Source organism: Tenebrio molitor, chromosome 1 (assembly GCF_963966145.1).
Source record: "Tenebrio molitor chromosome 1, icTenMoli1.1, whole genome shotgun sequence".
Taxonomy (NCBI): domain Eukaryota; kingdom Metazoa; phylum Arthropoda; class Insecta; order Coleoptera; family Tenebrionidae; genus Tenebrio; species Tenebrio molitor.
Genome location: NC_091046.1, coordinates 44,461,962 through 44,480,688, shown reverse-complemented (window position 1 = coordinate 44,480,688; position 18,727 = coordinate 44,461,962). Strand labels below are relative to the sequence as shown.

The 18,727-nt window shown below is 35.4% G+C and overlaps 1 protein-coding gene across 1 annotated transcript; it reads right to left on the bottom strand.

The window, feature by feature from the left end:
* Positions 1–9,268: 9,268 nt before the first annotated feature.
* Positions 9,269–10,877, bottom strand: LOC138135032 (uncharacterized). The gene is made up of 2 exons (XM_069053671.1): positions 10,722–10,877; positions 9,269–10,591 (listed from the first exon to the last, which is right to left on the bottom strand). The coding sequence occupies exons 1-2, from the start codon at positions 10,740–10,742 to the stop codon at positions 9,449–9,451; spliced, it is 1,164 nt and encodes a 387-aa protein (XP_068909772.1). The 5' UTR covers positions 10,743–10,877; the 3' UTR covers positions 9,269–9,448.
* Positions 10,878–18,727: the final 7,850 nt, after the last annotated feature.

The following is an 18,727-nucleotide window of genomic DNA, read 5'->3' as shown; positions in this document are numbered from 1 at the left end:
CAGATGTGGTCTGGTTTGCAACCTAACTTTCATCGACACTTTGGAAAATTTTCAAAATTATTGCCATTGTTTTAATTGTCGAAAGCTCCTAACATCTCTAACAACAATAAATGTCTCAAGAAATGTTGCAATTTGGATTTTTACCAGACTCTTCTTTAAGAGCAATAAAGATGTCTAACCGAAAGATATACGCATAATATTTTAAACCGAGGAGCATTGAACGTTTCGCTTTTTCTTGAGGACTCATCTCGATGGAATTCTTCAGTATCCTTTCTTCTTATGCAACGTAAACACAAATTGCCACGTTCTTCATTAGAATGATTTGATATGGATATGATTACGGCGGAATTGGAGCATGAAGCACCTGTGGCCTGTGGGGTTTTAGCACACAGTTTAAGTTTGCACCGATGCAAAATGTTAAGATCAGTGTGACAAGTTCGAGGTCATTATCCCAAGTTCAGTATCAGGTTCTTAAACGTTTAAAAAAATTCGAATGGTGATTTAAATACTTTCACATCGGACACCGTCGTCTCCACAAGAGATGCAGTCCAGTTTATCTGGATTTCAGAAGATAGTGAGTGAGTGGGAGGAAGAGTGGTGATGCATGTTTTTCTGCGATTGAATAAAATAAAATTTTTGTTCTCCATGCATTTTTCTAGTTAATTGCGTTCAATATCTGGATCAATAAAAAACAATACAAATATAAAGAAAGTTTTGGTCTTGAGGGTGGTTCACAAAATAGCTCTATGTTGTATGAAAAAGTTTACTTAGTAATAGATTTAACTATCTTGCTATCTATTCTATCGTGTTGTATGTCTATCAATTACCTAGAGAAACTGTTATTAAGAAATTTTTTAGTGGTATAGAAGTTTTATCTTGTTGCATTCTTTTCAAAGCAAAAATAATACTGTTCCAAATTTTTCCTACGCGATAAAATACTTTTTTGGTAAAATTCTACATATTTTGAGTACAAATTCAAGTTTAAATGTTTAATTAGGATATGCTAAATAAAACGAGAGAGAAAACATAAATAGTTCAGTACGTGGACAACATTACGTTTATATCGGGTGTTCATTTAAATTTCAAAGTACGGTTGGGGTCCTCGCCTTCGGCTCAGACGCCCAATTTCATACTCGTGATTAAATGCACTACTTTGCTCACTTGTATTGAAAATAGCTATTGCACGTAAACTGAGACGAATATGTTATTTTTATTTCAATGTTTGGCCACGGAGAGAACAAATAAAATAGAAATCAAAGGCGATATAAATTGTGGTTGGGGGAAAATCTAATCGCGGCTACAACTCTGTCAAAGTGCGTTGTATGAGTATATCAAAAACCTTAAAAAGTGACCTTAGATACGTGCAAGAAATCGAGGCATGTAACATAATATTCTCTTTGGGCTTTTGTTGGACTTTTATTTGATCATTCTTGCACAACATCATATGGTCGTACGCTAGCGTTAAGTAATTTAGTCTTTTTCACGCTGCACCGGCCACCACACTACACTTACTAATTAATGGTCACACAATTTCAATAGAATCGTGCTTGCCATTTTAATCAGTAACTATTAAAATTTCAACAATTTCTATTGACGGTATTGGATGCACGATGTACCTCCGGATTTCTCTCCAGTGAAAAACGATTAAATCCTGTCTGTCACAAAATTGTACAAGATGCGTAGATAAAATCGGCAAAAAACGAAATAAACATGTTCCAACCATCTATCATATCGACCGGTCCATTACACTTTTATTAATAACTTAAATACTTTCACTCGAGATCAATATAGGTAGATTATAATTTACAGGTGTAGAAGATGTAGAGGAGATAATAAATTAAAAAAATTGCCTGGAGATTTCTGCTTTTGAAAAAAGCCAAGTCACTCGGGTTTATCGCTTCAGATTTGAAGACTTCACCGTTAACAAAAGATATCACGTCTCTGCATACAATAACCATTTAAGGAATTAGATTCGGCGTCTGGAAACTAATTCGTTTTCGGAAGACGTGTCGGACGTGTTTGTGGAATTTTGATGCGGATGAAAGTAGCCGAGCCACCCTTTTAACCGACGAGGAATTCTGCCAACATCATCGAACTAATTAATTTAATCGATCGATTAGTGAAAGTATTAGCTATAACGGGTTGCGTAATTAGCAAATTGGATCTGATCCAAGTGCAAGTTCATCACGTCTAATGATGCTCTTAGTGCAGGATGCATATCTTTCACAGTCGAGGAAGTTCTTTTACTTTCAAGGACTAGGTCAGCGATGTAAAAAAATACTTTCTTTTGATAAAACGTTAGCACGCCATGGAAACTGCACAGTGTAAATGAATTTGCTGGTTCGAGATGCGGATTAATTGCATTGTTTATTATGTAAATTTTGTAACATAGATTTATGGCACTTTTATTATGTCAAGTTTTATGTAAATTTCTGCTTTCTAATTGTTGTTATAATTTATGACAAAGCTGCGGACATTAACGTCAATTTTCTTAATTTGTGTTTAAACGAAAAACGTGAATATACTGTTGCGTGAAGGCACTTTTTCTTTGAAATAATTTACTGCGGCTTTTGTTCTTGGGAAAAATCAGTTTCATTCTTATGCTGGGTCAAAAACAGCCGAATTTAATTGGATATTCTCTTGGTACCGTTAGAATTTGATATTGTTTCAGTTTTTATTTAATTATAGCCGACACACTAAGATTAGTGCGAGATAATGGGCGGAGAAAGAATGGAATATTCGACGCCTTAAAGCAGAGAAAATGATGAATTTATTAAGATAATCAATTCTGATATCGGCTCTCGAAATGTAAACTGCTGGTAAAAACTGAGATGGACACTACCATTTGGTTTGATCAAAAAAACGTGATTAATGGATGAATGATTCGTTTTTAATGTCTTCATCTCCTTTGAAATGGTTTCGTTGTCTTATTCGTGTTAAAATTAATTGCAACGATTAGTGCTGCATTTTTTTCTGTTGTAATCATATATCTGCCAAGAAATTATTTATTATCAATCATTACGGTGAGAGTGAATTTTCCTTCAACTAGAACCTAATTAAAAACATTTTTTTCAAACGTCAAAAGTCGCGTTCGATAATGACTACAGCCACGAATTTTTTCGGTTGTGAAGAAGTTAATTGAATCTTTTTTGAAAGTAAAAATTTCCGCATTTCTGTTGCCTAAAGGGTTAATTTTATTATCTCAAATGTTAATTGGCGCGTGCAATTATTATTTTGATACTTTCTTTTGTTTTGTAAACTGGAATGTAATAAAAGAATATTTTGTCTTGAATTTAATCAGTGTGAAATACAAATGATGATATAAGAAATCACGAAAACAAACATGTTTTCAGGTTTCCTGTACTTTCTGTTTTTTTCGCATCGTAGACTTGTCACTTATCAGTTCGTATATTGATGAATGATGAAATTAAGTTTACAAAAAAAAAAAAATGAAAGAATTGGATGACAAATATTTACACATTACATAATTGACCAATATTCTCATGAAACTAAATTTCATTCAAATGTGATTTTTGATTAATCAATAATTGTGCACCCAAAAAAATACTTTATAATGAATTTATTTTCTTACAATATACTCACGCACATGCAATTTTGATGTTTTTACAAATTCAAGAGTTTTTATATTTTTCTTTAAACCAACCACAACTCCGTTAACAACGTTCTGATATGCTATTCCCTTTTTCATTCTCATTTTACCTCTACAAACCAAGGTGCCGTTAATGTTACGTTTTTATTTGTTCCAACTTTAGATTTTGCTTAAAAAAAAAGGCCCAGTTTACACACGAACGAGTTGAAAACAAGGTTTTTTGGTTCGACGAGCCTCTTAAAAGCTCAAAATCGCTTAAAATCTTTAAAATTAGCTTGACGTTTCGTTTTGACAAGTTGTGACATTTATCAAACTCCGTTCACAAAGGAGAAAATTCTCAAATTCTGACAGTGTCGAACCAAAAAATATTTTTTCTATTTTGTCTCTATTTTAAATTTTAAATAAGTTCAAGCCTGGAAAATTAATTTGGCAGATATAAAGGGTTGGTAACACTAGTAACCAGACGAACAATTGCAAGTTTTGATTTAAAGTGTAGCGAAGTGCAGTGATCACCTAGCAACTACTCACTGTGAGTCACTGCCAACATTAAAAACTTAAGTAAATGTTCCTGAAACCGGTATCGAAAAGAACTCCTTTTCGAAACCCGTTTGAGTGTTATACTGACTGTGTTAAAGGTGCAAAATAGAAAAAATTAATTAGCATGTCTCGTATTTTTATATTTTGACATTCACTCTACTGTGTTGATTTTAAATATATTTTTTTAGAGGGTGCTGAAAGAGAAATAATTTGATGCTCGTTTAAATAAAAAAATCCAAAAATTATTTCGTAAAGATTTATTTTAAAAGTTTATTTTAGCTGTGATATATGTTTTATGAATACAAATTTATACTTGCTATATGCAACACATCATACACATTAGTTTAGGAAATAGTATAAAACATTTTAAGATTCAATCAGAGGGACAATTAATTTTGAAGGCAAACATAAATGTGGAAATCACAGATACTGAACAAGAATTCTAAAGTTGAATTGAAATTTAACAGTTTTTGTAAAAGTTAACAGACGCAAGTATTGACATGAGTACGTAAGATAGGTCGACATAAAAATATTTTTTGCACAAAATACCGGGTGATTTTAAATGATTGTGACTTTTTTTCTTAAGTTGGGAACATTTTTCATAAATTATTTTGGCAAACTTGATCCCTTAATCAACACATTGGTGTACGTACGTCATTTTGACATTTTATGTATTAATAAATTGTGTCAAATAGGCGAGGACGCCTATGTTTATGTCAACTATCACATTAAAAAGCAGAATAACCAACAATAATATTACCAACCTATGAAAAAAAAAGTCACATTCATTTTAAATCACCCGGTATTATGTTAAAATGATAATGTGTTTGATAATTGATACAACTGTTAACTCGCAGTTTCATATTCTGTATTGAATTTTGAAGCGCTACTTTGACAAACCAAATCAAGATGTCAATGTTGTTGCCAATCTAATTTTAAAGTCATAGCCAACTTTAATTATAAATTTAAGTGATATCACGGTATTTTATACTATAGTAATTTTACGGGGTCATTATAAATGTTTGTAACAACTAGTGGGCGTAGCGACGCACCTATACCATAGCGCACAGCTATTTACGATGGTATAATAATTTATAATGGTGCCGTATCGTATATTAAATTTAAACTGTTGGTTTTTTTTTATCTAAACATCTGTTCATAACACACATTATTTTCTGTTTATCATTTTATAAAAAAAAAACACATTTAAATGTAGGCAGCTAACAATTTAGAGTTGTATTGCAAGTTGCTTTGTCACGGATTAATTTATATTATTTTTATTATTCCACATTATTGTCGTTTCTCTCGTTTGACATTAGGTACAGTTGGCTTCAAAAAAAACGGGAAATGAAATTTGACCTAATGTGAACTGAAAATTTAATTTGTCAATTTATGTTAATTTGTGTCTGTTTGCAGTAGTATTTTTGACACATAAGTACAGTTTTTTAACCTAAATTCTAAAAGGCCGTTTCAAACTATAAAAATTTAATAAAATCTGACAGAACTTTTTCTGACAGTTCCCGTTTTTTTTGAAGCCAACCGTACAGTCGATGGACAAATAAAACTGGGACAAAAATGACAAGCACATAAGTCACAATTTTCAAATTTGAATCGTTTAATTACGGCTTTATCACAAATAGGTTAACTTTGGTATGACATATTATATAGACACTGACAAATATATTGACAATTCAATAGTCTGATTTATATAGATTAAATTTTAAGTGTCCCAGTTTTATGTGTCCATCGACCGTACTAATTTTTTAATTTAATTTATACATTACTGACGCTCCAAATGCCTGATTAATAATGGTATAATTAACCAACATTTCATAATTCAATAACCAAATGTGTGAAATTGATATGGAGATATAGAAATCAATTGATTTCTACACCAGTAGATTCTTATCAAATCGTTTTTGAAGTTAATACAGTTGCTTCCAAAAAAACGGGAAACGAGAATTTTCCTAATTGTAAATTTGATTTTGTCCATTTGTCAATTAATTGTCTACTTGACAATACATACCTATCAAATAATTTAAAAAAATGTCGTTGAATTTTGACGTTAATTCTAACCTATCTCTCGTAAGAAGGTTTCACACACCGCCGTCTTGATGATTGACATATTTCACTATGCATCTGCCTGGGCGAAGCTTTAGTGCCTGTGATCTCCACGGCGCCACTTTAGGGGGGAATGTCACTAAATAATCATAACCTCACAAACAAATGTAATGAATTCAGTGAAGTTCTCAAAGTGCAATGTCAAGAGTCTCACAGTTTAAAAGTAACTTTAACAACAAAAATCTTATTAAATTAGTTGATGCTAGTTCTGTTTGGTGTTTCTGGTTTTCAGTATTTTGCTGTTAGTGTTTATGAACTGGCTTTTTTATCATATTAGAACTGATATTGCGGTAAATGCAGCAACAACAAGTTCCGTTAGTTGTAAACCTATTTCTGGAATAATATTAAAATTATAATCTCAATCTTGGATTTGTAGTAGGTACATTATTTCCTAAGCGGGTCATCAGATAAAGATGGGTCCATAACAAAACAATTATATTTGCTTAATTAATCTGTGCCATTCTTGGTGGAAATGAGTGGAAAGTATACTTTAAGTTTTGTACAGTTTTGAATGTAATTATGTATATAATTTTGGACAAATTATTATTCTATGAATATGTACTCGCCACTGACCAAGATATTTTCAAAAAACGCGACGCCGAAATTTTGTCCCTTCCGCACAACCGAACCAGTGCGCAACATCTTGCTTCTGCCAATTTAGTGTATCCAAACTGTAATTACAATTAAAATAAAGTATCATTTATCACTGGACAACTACGCATGACTGCATGCATCATGCAGATACATGTGTGTAGACTGCATGTCTAAATTGTCACGATGCACATGACGTTGTCACACATTTGATAGCATGACAGTTAGTTGCTAACAGCAACCCCCAAAAACATCCCCAAAAGTCAGAATCATGAGAACAATAGGATTTTTCGGTCTCTGCCCAGGCCGCTATAGACACTCTGACTATCTAGCAGGTCGTGGTTTCACACTATGAAAAAATTGTAAAAATGTGTCAATTTTATTCTGACAGTTCCCGTTTTTTGCAAGTAACTGTACATATGCAGCTACTTCACAGTTTATTTTTCCCTTTTATCTCATCGTATTTCAATTACGAGGATATCCTTTAAATAAACATATGGTCGCTTTGTCACAAGTATGTATATTTCCAGTTTGTTGTAGCTTGTAACTTACGAACTCTCACTGCTGTCACTATTGTCAAGTTTAACATACAATTTGTGATTATGTGTTTTTATTTTGCATTCTGTGCTGTATTTTAAAAAAACATTTAAAAAAATCTAAGTGATATCTAATATTACAAAATGGTTTATCTTTAAGCACCTTTGTGTATTTCTATAGACTAAACGGTTGAAGTGGTTTTTTTTTGTAACCGGACTTGAAACACTTCAAATCTTAGGAGTTGAAATGTCCACAGGTGGCTCGACCGAGTCAAATGTATAAGGTCATTACCCCTACTAAAAGAAATCCTCTAAAAACCAAAATGACGAAGTTATTATCCAATATTTAACCGGTGCCACTGTGGTGTAACACGAGTCACCCATGTGCACGGATGACAGATGTCAAAATCAAAAATAGCAAGATGGCCGTTCAACGTTAAAAAGTAAACTTACACTTTAGTAGGCTTTACTAATATTATTGAACCTTCAAGTACTAATAATATTGCAACAAGAGAACTGGGAATTACTGGTGCCTTAAAATTTGAAAATTGTCATTTTGCTGTAACTGCACCAAAAGAAAATAAATGAATTCATCTCCGATTTTTTTTTGTGATCCGCTTGAAGATAAAATAGTATATATCATCCAGAGTAGAAGGTCTTTTTGTGCTTCACCCAATTGCCGACCTCGACTTCGCCTCGATCTTCAATCTCTGGGGTTAGCACAAAACGACTCACTTCTACTGATGATAAAAGCATTTATCATAGAAAGTAAATGGCTTGTCATTAGGACAACGATGACATTTTACATCCTTGGTCCTACGGAAAGTAGGTACTTTGTACAAGAAAAATAAAATAAGTCACAGTGATGGATTTTAAATTTCAAAATGATTCTTTATTTTGTGGTTTTGTAAGCTATGTAAGGTATTTTAGAAATTTATTTTTGTATCTGTTGGAAGAATCTTTAAAGTTTAGAAAAGCTTAGGAAATATGATTATGTCGCCATCATGAAACAATTTATGTTTTATTGATTTTTTTGGGAGAAACCTAAAACTTCTGATAATGTTATGGGTTTAATTAACACCTTTTAAAGAAACATGTGTTCGCGGTATTCAAATTACACTTTAATTGAGCACGGCAGTGTTAGTTCACAGATCTTGTTTTGAGTATTCTTTGAGTTGAAATTTTCTACCCTTACATTAGACAACTTGTAATTTGATGCGGGAAAATTGTTACAAACAAAGGCTGTTGTCTGCGCTGTTTGTATTCCACACAACATCTTTATTTCATCTCATTAGGGATCGCACAAATTCCTAATGTTCCCATAATTGTTTCGCCTAAACTATCTCTTGCGTCGAGCAATGATTCTCGAACACATCCTGAACGATAATTACGACGGAAGTAACAATTCCACCACGTATCTCGACATCTCATTATCCTGTCATCTGCAGTCGTCCAGAAGTCGAACCGTAACTTTCTACATCATCCGGCGATGATGAATACAAATCGAAAAAAAAACGTCGACCTCTCGTAATCTGAACTGACCGTTGAGCATTCCAATATTGAAATTTCTAATGTGATGTAATTGCGCATTCTTCTGTAATAACATAAAACAGAATCGGTGTTACACACCAAAACAACGTTGGCCTTCGCCGTTAGAAAGTGGCTACCGCGGGGGAAGATCACGTTTGAAGAACGTACCTTGATCTTGGCTCTCGAGTCGCTTGCTGAATTAGCGGTGAAAGTGGCTGCGAATGCATAAAAACGGATATCGTGTGCTGGAGCCACCATGAAATTGAAATCTACAGATAGATGAGTCGCGTTGCGTAATCGGGAGAAAGTGAGGAATAGTTTTGATCGAGCGAAAAACGACGAGTTATAAAAATTCGGTTTATTGTACAAGACTTAGAAACTAAACAAATAACAATAATAATACAAAAGGCTTAAAAATAACAAAGAATCAACTCACTGGCGAACCTGATATATACAGCGTTTTGTACTAAGAGCAGTAGCGAGAAATTATATACAGAAAATAACAATTGACTAAGTCAAAGGATCAGTCCCAGCCGTGGTGGTGGTGTACTTTCACCCAAACTTTTTCCCACACGGGCTTGGAGATTTTCTTCCATGCGGGGACCTCGATCGTCTTCCATACTGGCACCGAGATCTTCTTCCAGACGTCCTTCCAGATCTGTTTTTTTTCGGTCACCCATTCTTGCTTCTTCTCGGTTCTCCAGATCTGGACCTTCTCGTGCTTCCAGATGAGTTCCTTCTTCGGGATCCAGATCTGCTTCTTTTCAGTTCTCCAGATCTGTTCTTTCTTTGGGATCCAGATTTGTTTCTTTTCGGTTCTCCAGATCTGTTTCTTTTCGGTTCTCCAGATTTGCTTCTTTTCGGTTCTCCAGATCTGCTTCTTTTCCGTTCTCCAGATTTGTTTCTTCTCGGTCCTCCAGATTGTCTTCCATTCGGGCTTCCATTCTAGCTTCTTCTCCGTGACCCAGTATTGCTTCTTTTCCGTCCTCCAGATTTTCTTCCATACAGGTTTCCAGATGAGCTTCTTCTTCCATAAATCATGTGCAGTGTATTCGGCGCCGTGGTGATCTTTTCCCAAATAGTGCTCTCCAGGGATTCCCTCTTTCACCCATTCAGGCACCCAGATTTTCTTCCAGTCGGGCACTTGGATTTCTTTCCAAGCTGGGACTTGGATTTCTTTCCAGATGGGGATCCAGATTTTTTTCTTGTCTGGTACTTGGATCTCTTTCCAGTCGGGCACTTGGATCTCTTTCCAGTCGGGCACTTGGATCTCTTTCCAGTCCGGTACTTGAATTTCCTTCCAGTCTGGAACTTGTATTTCTTTCCAGGCGGGAACTTGAACTTCTTTCCAGTCAGGAACTTGAATTTCCTTCCAAGCGGGGACTTGAGTTTCCTTCCAGATGGGCTTCGTTATGGTCTTCCAATCGGGAACTTGGATCTCTTTCCAGATCGGTACCTGGATTTCTTTCCAGGCGGGCACTTGGCTTTTCTTCCATTCTGTTTTCCAGATCAGTTTCTTCTCGGTTTTCCAGATCTTGACCCATTCAGTTTTCCAAGTCAGCTTCTTGCTCCAGTAGCCTTCGGGTTCATGATGGGATCTTTTGACACGCGAGAGACCAGTAGGGATACTTTCGATCGGGGCAACGAACAAGCACCCAAGGGTAACCTTGAAATAACAACAATTACCAACGTGTCAACATTAATTTACCTACAAAGTAAACGGAATAATCCAAAGGACAAGCACAAGAAAACACTGAATTCACTAAAATTAAAGTCCCTGACGGGTCAACACTAACCAAGAGTGCCCAACACTTCATTTTGGTCTAGTCCCCTGTGTTTGGGGTGGTACGGCGGTAAACGCTGTTGATTTACTGAAGTTTCTATCAAAGTCCCCACGTTTTATACCGGGCAATCTTTTGCATTACTTTCCCCCCAAATAGTTAAGAGTATGTAGATGCTTTTGTGAGGGGGGCGTTTTCAGGCAGGTACCACTTTCTTCGGCGACGCAGCAAAGGTGGGATCAGGCAATTACACTACACTTCCTACCGTTTGCGCTTTTTTTCTTTTAATAACGTCCTTACCTGGCGATTACTTCCGATTTATTTTTAGTTTCTTCGGCCCACTCGTGCCAGCTAAATAGAGCACGACTGCCGCAGTCATCGGCGCCGATTAATCCGCAAAATCCGAATTTTTTCGCCCAGTTCATGCAAGGTGAAGTTTACGGATTACGTAACGCTTTCTTTACCGGCAGAAAGTCGGAAATTCTTTTTTGGCGCGTTGTTTTGCGCCCAATTAACAGATTACTCCTTAGTAGACCTATTGTTACAACAAGTGTGGCAGAGATAATGATCTTTGGCCATATTAAATTCCAGTTTTCACCATATTGTATTGTTCCAACGATGGAATCGCCGCCAAGAAAATTGTTGCGGGATGCGTTAAACAGGATTTTAACTCGTTTAAACCGCACTTTCTAACTCGTTAACGGAATCGTCTTATTTAATTAAAATTATTATCATAATTTATATCGGTGAAATTCATTATTTTTCGGAAACTTGCACCGAAATTACTGTTCTCCACGATCACTCTGCCATAAAAGACCAGAAACGCCTCTTCGTAACGGTTCTCATGAAACTTGCATTGTTCGAACGGAACACGCATTTTACGATTTTAATTTCTCCTGAGCAATTAATACTCGACTCCTCTCAGTGTCACAATATTTACTCTGCGAATCTATTCTGCTACTGGCGTTTTTTACACCGTGTGATTGAAGAAAGCTGATTTTTCTGCAAAACAATATTCCAATTTACTCAAAACTCGATGCAACCCGTAAGAGAAATTGTTTGCAGTCGGATCATTAATCTTCTAATGCGCTGCCTTAATTCTGATGGGAATTAAATTTAGGAAGCAGCTGGAAATTATAGGAAATGCTCTCTTCGCGGGTGGAGATTCTACAAATTACAACAGAATTACGAAATACAAAAGGAAATGTAAACGAGTGGTGAGATCAAGCTCGGAAGTTTTGGAGCGTCTGCCTTGCTGACCCGATTTCGCACCGTGCGATTTTTCATGGATCGATTAGTTTCGAATGGCGTGACAAATTAAAAACAAAATGTGGGAATCGAGGCGGAATTGTTGATAGAAAGTTTTCGGGTTAAAACAAATGCGAACAGTTCAAGATCAATGCCGCTAGAACAACAAAGAAATGGGAAAAATATGCAAAAATATCAGACATAAGCGACACTTTCGCAACAGAGATCGTCGTTGTTTTTTTTTTAATTCTTTTAGCGAACAGTGATTTAGCTTCTTGATCAATTTTTTGTCGATCTGTCAGTTAATTTTAGATTGAAATTTTGATAATTGTGGCAGTGATAATTAATTCTAGAAATTTTAATCTTGATCAGAAATTTGAGACCATGTAAGCGAATTGCTCTGTCAAGGACGAGGAACAGGGCGGAGAAATAAAGTCATTAATAGAAGAATTATGACGAAGTAGTGGGTAAGAATTGACAACAGTCAAAAATGTAACGTGTTGCGAAGCCGCAGAAAAATTGCTTGTCACCTCTCGCAAGAACAAGAAAGCGTTGAGTAATCTCTTAACGAGACCCAAATCCTAGATTTTTAAAATCCATCGCAATCTTCGCCAATCAAACAAATTATTAAGTGCATTCCCGTCGTTTTAAATGTCATTAGTGGTTACGATAACCGTCCGATAAAAGTATCTATTGTGTGCCCAACCACTAAATGTGAATGTCGTAAAAAGCCACAAAGTCATCGCGATTTTTGCAATCGTCGACTATTTGCGCTTTTAAATTTTCACCATCGCCCGATAAAGTACTTCCTTGACGACTAAGTAAGTTAAAAAGTTCAATAAACACCGATTAAGCGCACATTTCGTCGTCAAAGTAAACCCGACTTGATAATAGATAATCGTTGCGCACTTAAAATGAGTAATTGTGGTTGCAGGTCGTTGCATAAGAGAAGAGAAAAAGTATCGTCGATAAATCGCTCCGACCAGCCATTCTTATTAATTTCCAGCCCACCTCCCGTTCGGAATTATCGCATCAGGTTTAATTGAATCACGAAATCACCATTAAATCATCAAATTATCGCCGATAATGTTGTCATGGTCCGGCAATTCCGGGAGCTCCGGATTTGTTGTTTTATTTCTCGCGTGTCCGTCGGGATGTCTGACGAATTCTAATTTCTTCTTTCACCACACGACAACTGAATTGCTGTTACAACATTAGTTGCACACCGTAATTATTAATTTTATGGGCAATAACTCGGTTATTCGGGTGAATAGTAACGGCCTTGTCGCCTCTTGAATACCTATTGTGGATGCATTATTTACCTATTGTAATGGAGGCGTGATTGTTGTTTAAGTAAACATCACTTACGAGGCGGGTTTTAAGGCTTTATTCACAAAGCGTGTTTTGCCACCGGATTTCAGAACACAAACTGCAAATGCAATTGCATTGAAACAATAACATTTCTCTACTCCTATTCATTCAAAAGAACCATTTCACTAATTGCGACAGTGAATTTCTTCGTTGTAGAAAAAGTATCGTATCCACTCGCGTATAATGGCTGCTAGCTCATCCTGTGAGTGTAGCCACCATTACACCCTCATCGAGTAATCCACTATTTTTTGAATTTTTTAAATTGATTTTTGACATTATTTTCCGGTTCAGTTTCCATCTGAAACGTGTCAAGATAGGTTTTGCGCTTTGAAGCAGAACTCCTGATCGTAATCTGTGGCCACAAAAGACTAATCAAAAGTGCACCATCGCGCGCTTAATTGAAATAAAAAGGAAGCTTTTACGTAACAGATCTGTCCGGAGATCGGATGTAAAATGATTTTATTAATTACCGGCGATAATCCAATTTCGAGTGACTTTCTACGTGAAATAGTTCAAAAAACTGTCCAAGCCCGGAGCGGTCCTGGCTTTTACAATGAGCAGGACAAAGACGGAGGATTCTTACAGAGTCGGTTTCATTTCCTAAATAATTGAGTGGACCAAGGTGCGGTCAAGAAACCAGCGCTCCGGACCCTATTTCCGAACAGAAAACCGGAATACGGACGCAGGAAAACCGGAAATTTAAATAAACGCGTTGTCGGATATACGTGTATGATTTTTTTTACCGATCTAGCACTTGTAAACCTTTCACTCGTGCGCATACACAGACGCCGTGTTAATGATTTCGGTTGTTTTGTTTCGGCGCTATTTTTTTTGACTGTTTTTGATAAGGCGCAAGGTGAAATCTTGATGTTGCGCAACGGCGATTATTAAATAATTAGACGATAATTGCGAATTATAAAATCGAGGGGAACGGATCGTGTTATTATTACGGAACGAGAGGAGCTACATAATCCGAAATTGGTACTGCGGTAATTGGCGGTGTTGTGTTTGCGACAAGAAAGTCGCAGATCTGTACTGCAACGTCCAGGAGCTTTGTTGTAGATGTTGCAGTTAACGTTTTGTATATTCAGTTCGTTGGGTTCTGCAATTACGAAATAAATTAAGATTGTTTTTGACACAAAATTCGTTAGTGTTTCATTCAATGTATTCTGATGGAAATTGATAAATCTAAGATGCAAAGTGTCTAACTGTCTATAAAAGAACGTATTTCAAGAGTCCTGTGGAATTGTGCGGCTCTATAATTTTATTGGGTCGAACTATTGGGTGATTCAAAATGGTTGTGGATAAATATGGCAACTATGTACGAAAATTTATGTGGCAACTGTGTGGGTGGGGCAGAGTTGATATTTCATATGCAAATTTTCTTGACAATTCAACTCGCATTGTCTCGACCAATCAGATTTACGAAATTGGTCAGTACGGACCAATCACGCTTGTTTTAAAAAAATTGCCGCGGAAATTTTCACTATTTATTGACGAATTGTTATAACAACCTTTTTTAAATTACAAACTACTATACAAGTATTTCTTTCATAGAATTTTTCAAACTTTGCTCGGTGAATTGTCTTGCCGAATACAAACTCGTGGGTACGAAATTGCCGGAAATTTTCTCAGACCACTCCTATTTAAGACAACAACGGCGAAACAAATACTCGTATCTGAGATTGAAAATTTCCGGCAATTTCGTACCCACTCGTTGTATTACTTATGACAATTTTCAAAACTGTACGTCTATGAACTGTCAAAGAAATGTCACATACATTTTCGTACATAGTTGCCATATTTATCCATTTTGAATCACCCAATATATCGAGCCGTTGAAGGCGTCAAATCAGATGTCAACAGTCAAATTATTCAATCTTAGCATCAGTTGTGAATTCGACGTCTTAGATGTTTTGCTTGTGATTTTCTTCACTTTTTCTAGATATTCTAATAATTTTTCATCTTACAACAGTTTTTATTAAAAACCTGTCATTGATGGACTTACATAACCTCTGTTTTTCTATTTGGTACCACAATATGCTACAGGGCAGCAAAAATAAAATATATACAGGGTGTCGCAAAATTGACGTATTCCAAGTCGGGGGTCTTGTAGGGAAAAATCTCAGGAATCTCAAAAAAATAAAATAAAAAATATAGGGGGGTCTTTACAAAGATATATGGGTCTGAAGGTTCAAACTTTTCATCATGTTTTCTTCAAATAAAAAATATAAATGGTTGACATTCATTTTGAAATATGGTGAGGATGATTATGTAAAATATTAAAATATAAATGAAAAGACATTTCTTGAAAAAACAGATTTATCTCGAAAAAATAAAAGTTTTATTTTTCCAATTTTTGTTCAAAAGGGAAGTACAACATAGCTAGAATATTAATCAGGTACTTTTGAACAAATATTGGCAACTTTAATATTTTTTCAGTGACAGCAATTTTTTTAAAAACATTTTTACTTGGTCAACAGGATGTCCCCTACTTAGCCCCGAACTCGGAATACTATAATTTTAAGACACCCTGTATATTCGAATTCCACCGTTCTCTTGATTGTACATTCTTTTATTGACACTTTGTGCATTCAACGTTTGGCAATATTTTAAGGCACGTGTATCAAGAAATTAATAATAAGAAAAGTTTTAAATTTTAAAATTATTTCTGTTTAAAGCAAGGATGTCAGATTGTTCTGTTTTATTAAAATTTAAGAAAAATATACTTACTCAAGTAGTAATAAGTAAATTCTTTATTTAGTTTTGCTTTTCATCACGATGAGAAACAATACCGTGCGATCGAAAAAAAAATTAGAGTTGGCTGTGACCAAAAATTTCAGCTGGCAGTTCGTGAGATTTCAATTAACAGATGTCAGTCTTAAAAGTTAGGTTAGTGATTTTGAGAACGTTGAAATCTTGATTGTCATAAAGGAGTGAATTATGTGTGACCTGTGGCCCTGGCGGTTGTAAAAGAAATTCATCACCAAGTCCAATGAAACAATGAGATTTAAAACTCCCGCGCCTTTATTCAAGGGTGAGCACCCACATCACCGTTCTGTGTTCTCTGGTGAGGACCACGTGCACCCCGATTGTTTACAGAGATGTTATGCTTTTGTTGGCTCTTTTCTATTGTCTCTTTCTGAAGTCAAAAAGACAAAAACCTACGCCGTAAATAACTGTAATACGATCGAATTTTGGTAAATATAAAATTGATCAATGAAATCAACGAACAAATATTGTTTCCAGGATGAAGATTATCTTTATTACTCAAACATTGTACTAAAGGATCATACAGGAGGAGCTCCAATCGTATTCTTACAAGACCTACAGTAAATGTTCAAAATGTCTTCCTTCAGCTTCCAAACATAACGTTATTCTTCGGTTCATGCTTTCAAATGACCTTCGCAAAGTTGGGACATCAATTAAATTGCAGTTATCAGTAATTACTTGCATTAATTCGGGAATTGTGCCAGGCCTGTTTTTGAACACGTTGTTTTTCAGGTATGGAAAAACAAAATAATCAAGGCCTTGAAAGTCCGGAAACTTTTGTTGAAATGCACAATGAAAATTTTTTGCTCTAAAGTGAACATGTTGTAATAGCAAATTTTAATACATAGTCAATAATTAATAATGACAGTTCTCTGTTGTAATGACATCTGATGACATTTGAATTAAATTTATTACATGTTGCCAACTGAAGCGTATTAATCACGGCCCTCTCGATTTTTTTTATTTTCGATCGCACGTTAGTTTTCTGTTAGGAATCAATTGCGCCATAAAATTTATTTTTAGAGAAATAAAAGAAATTCTTTACGTCGTGACGTGATGGTTGTCGTTACTGCTGCTGTACATTGTTACTAGTGACATTACTGCACATTATACACTTTGTTTAACAAGATAAGTTATTATCTCTTGTCTTGTTAAAACTGAAGAAAAATATTCCCATATAGTAATAAACAAATCTTTTTTTTAGTTTTGCTTTTTATCACGATGAGAAACAAGTGTTTTCTATTAGGAAAAAAATTGCGCCATAAAATTTATTTTTAAAGAATTGTACAATATTCTTTACATCGTAACGTGATCGTTGTCGTTGTTGTCACTTTACATTGTTTAGTAGCGAAATTACCGCACATTATTCACTTTGTTTAACAAGATATACCTTTTACCTTTTCAACTGCAACAACTTCATGAGAGTAAAGGATCTGATCAGAAATTTTTGCATAAAATTTGATTTTCTGATTGTCAAATCTGTAATTTTATTGCAGTTAAAAATTGTCTCTGATTTGTAAAAAATTAAAACCACAATTTTTTCCAAACAAGAACATGTGGATTTCAGTGCGTCAATAATTTACAAACTGGATTTCCTTTTCTTGTGTTGGTATCCCGACTTGGCAAAAAACTGTTTACTGCTGGGTGTTGGCACACTGATGAATATTCATGGTGCAGAATTTTTACCGGTTGTTGCTCTTTTTGTGCAACAAATTGTATAAATCAATCAAGCCATTATTAGAGAAATCTCTCGTACAAGATCACTTTCAATTAATTGCCTGCCAATCTTGATTTTTTTCGCCGAAAATTGACACAAGAATTTTTACCTCAACAGGTACCTACTAATAACTAATAATTCAACTGCAATAAATTCCACTTGCATAAATTTAGAATTCTGTTAGAGAAATCAACTCCCAGCAAATGATCCTGCGCCGCTATTTATCGACTTTTAGAATTTATAGATCATTAGAGCAACAATCGTCCAATGGCGAGGAATTTTTCCAATTAAACTTGATTTATGGCCAATATCGAGGAAAGTTTTTTATACGAGCCAATCAGTTCCGATTTTTTTTGACATCCGGTGTTGACAACAATACAAATCGCGATTTTGCGCCGACAAAGCGTCTAATGAGCTCCGTGCGCATCTTCCCACAATTCACGAAGGAAGTGAAACGCACGGACAATTGCGTATTTTACCACAAACCATCTGATGGGCCACAATAATTACCGAATCTGATTTTCACTTCCAGACCAAAGATCGTAGAAAAGCTACGGATCAGTGCAAGGACCAATTAAATTCTCGTTTGTCTATGCGACTTTCCTGGCCGCGCAGGACGATTTATGATCGTCACAATAGCTCGTTGTCCTGTCGCGGAGAGAACGAAATTAAATGAAATTTTATCGCATCATGCATTTTCACTGGTGCATATTTGGTCGGATAATAAAAATTAAATGCGTCTCGGATGAAACCGAAATAAAATCAACTGTCACGGTTTTTTGTCGACGGTTTAAATTGGTACCACCAGGGGGCGCAATTATCGGACGCCTGATTAACATTATTAAGGAATATGTAATTTTGTAATTTGACAAGAGCTGGCATAAGCGAGCGAGGTTTCTCCAATCAGCGATTC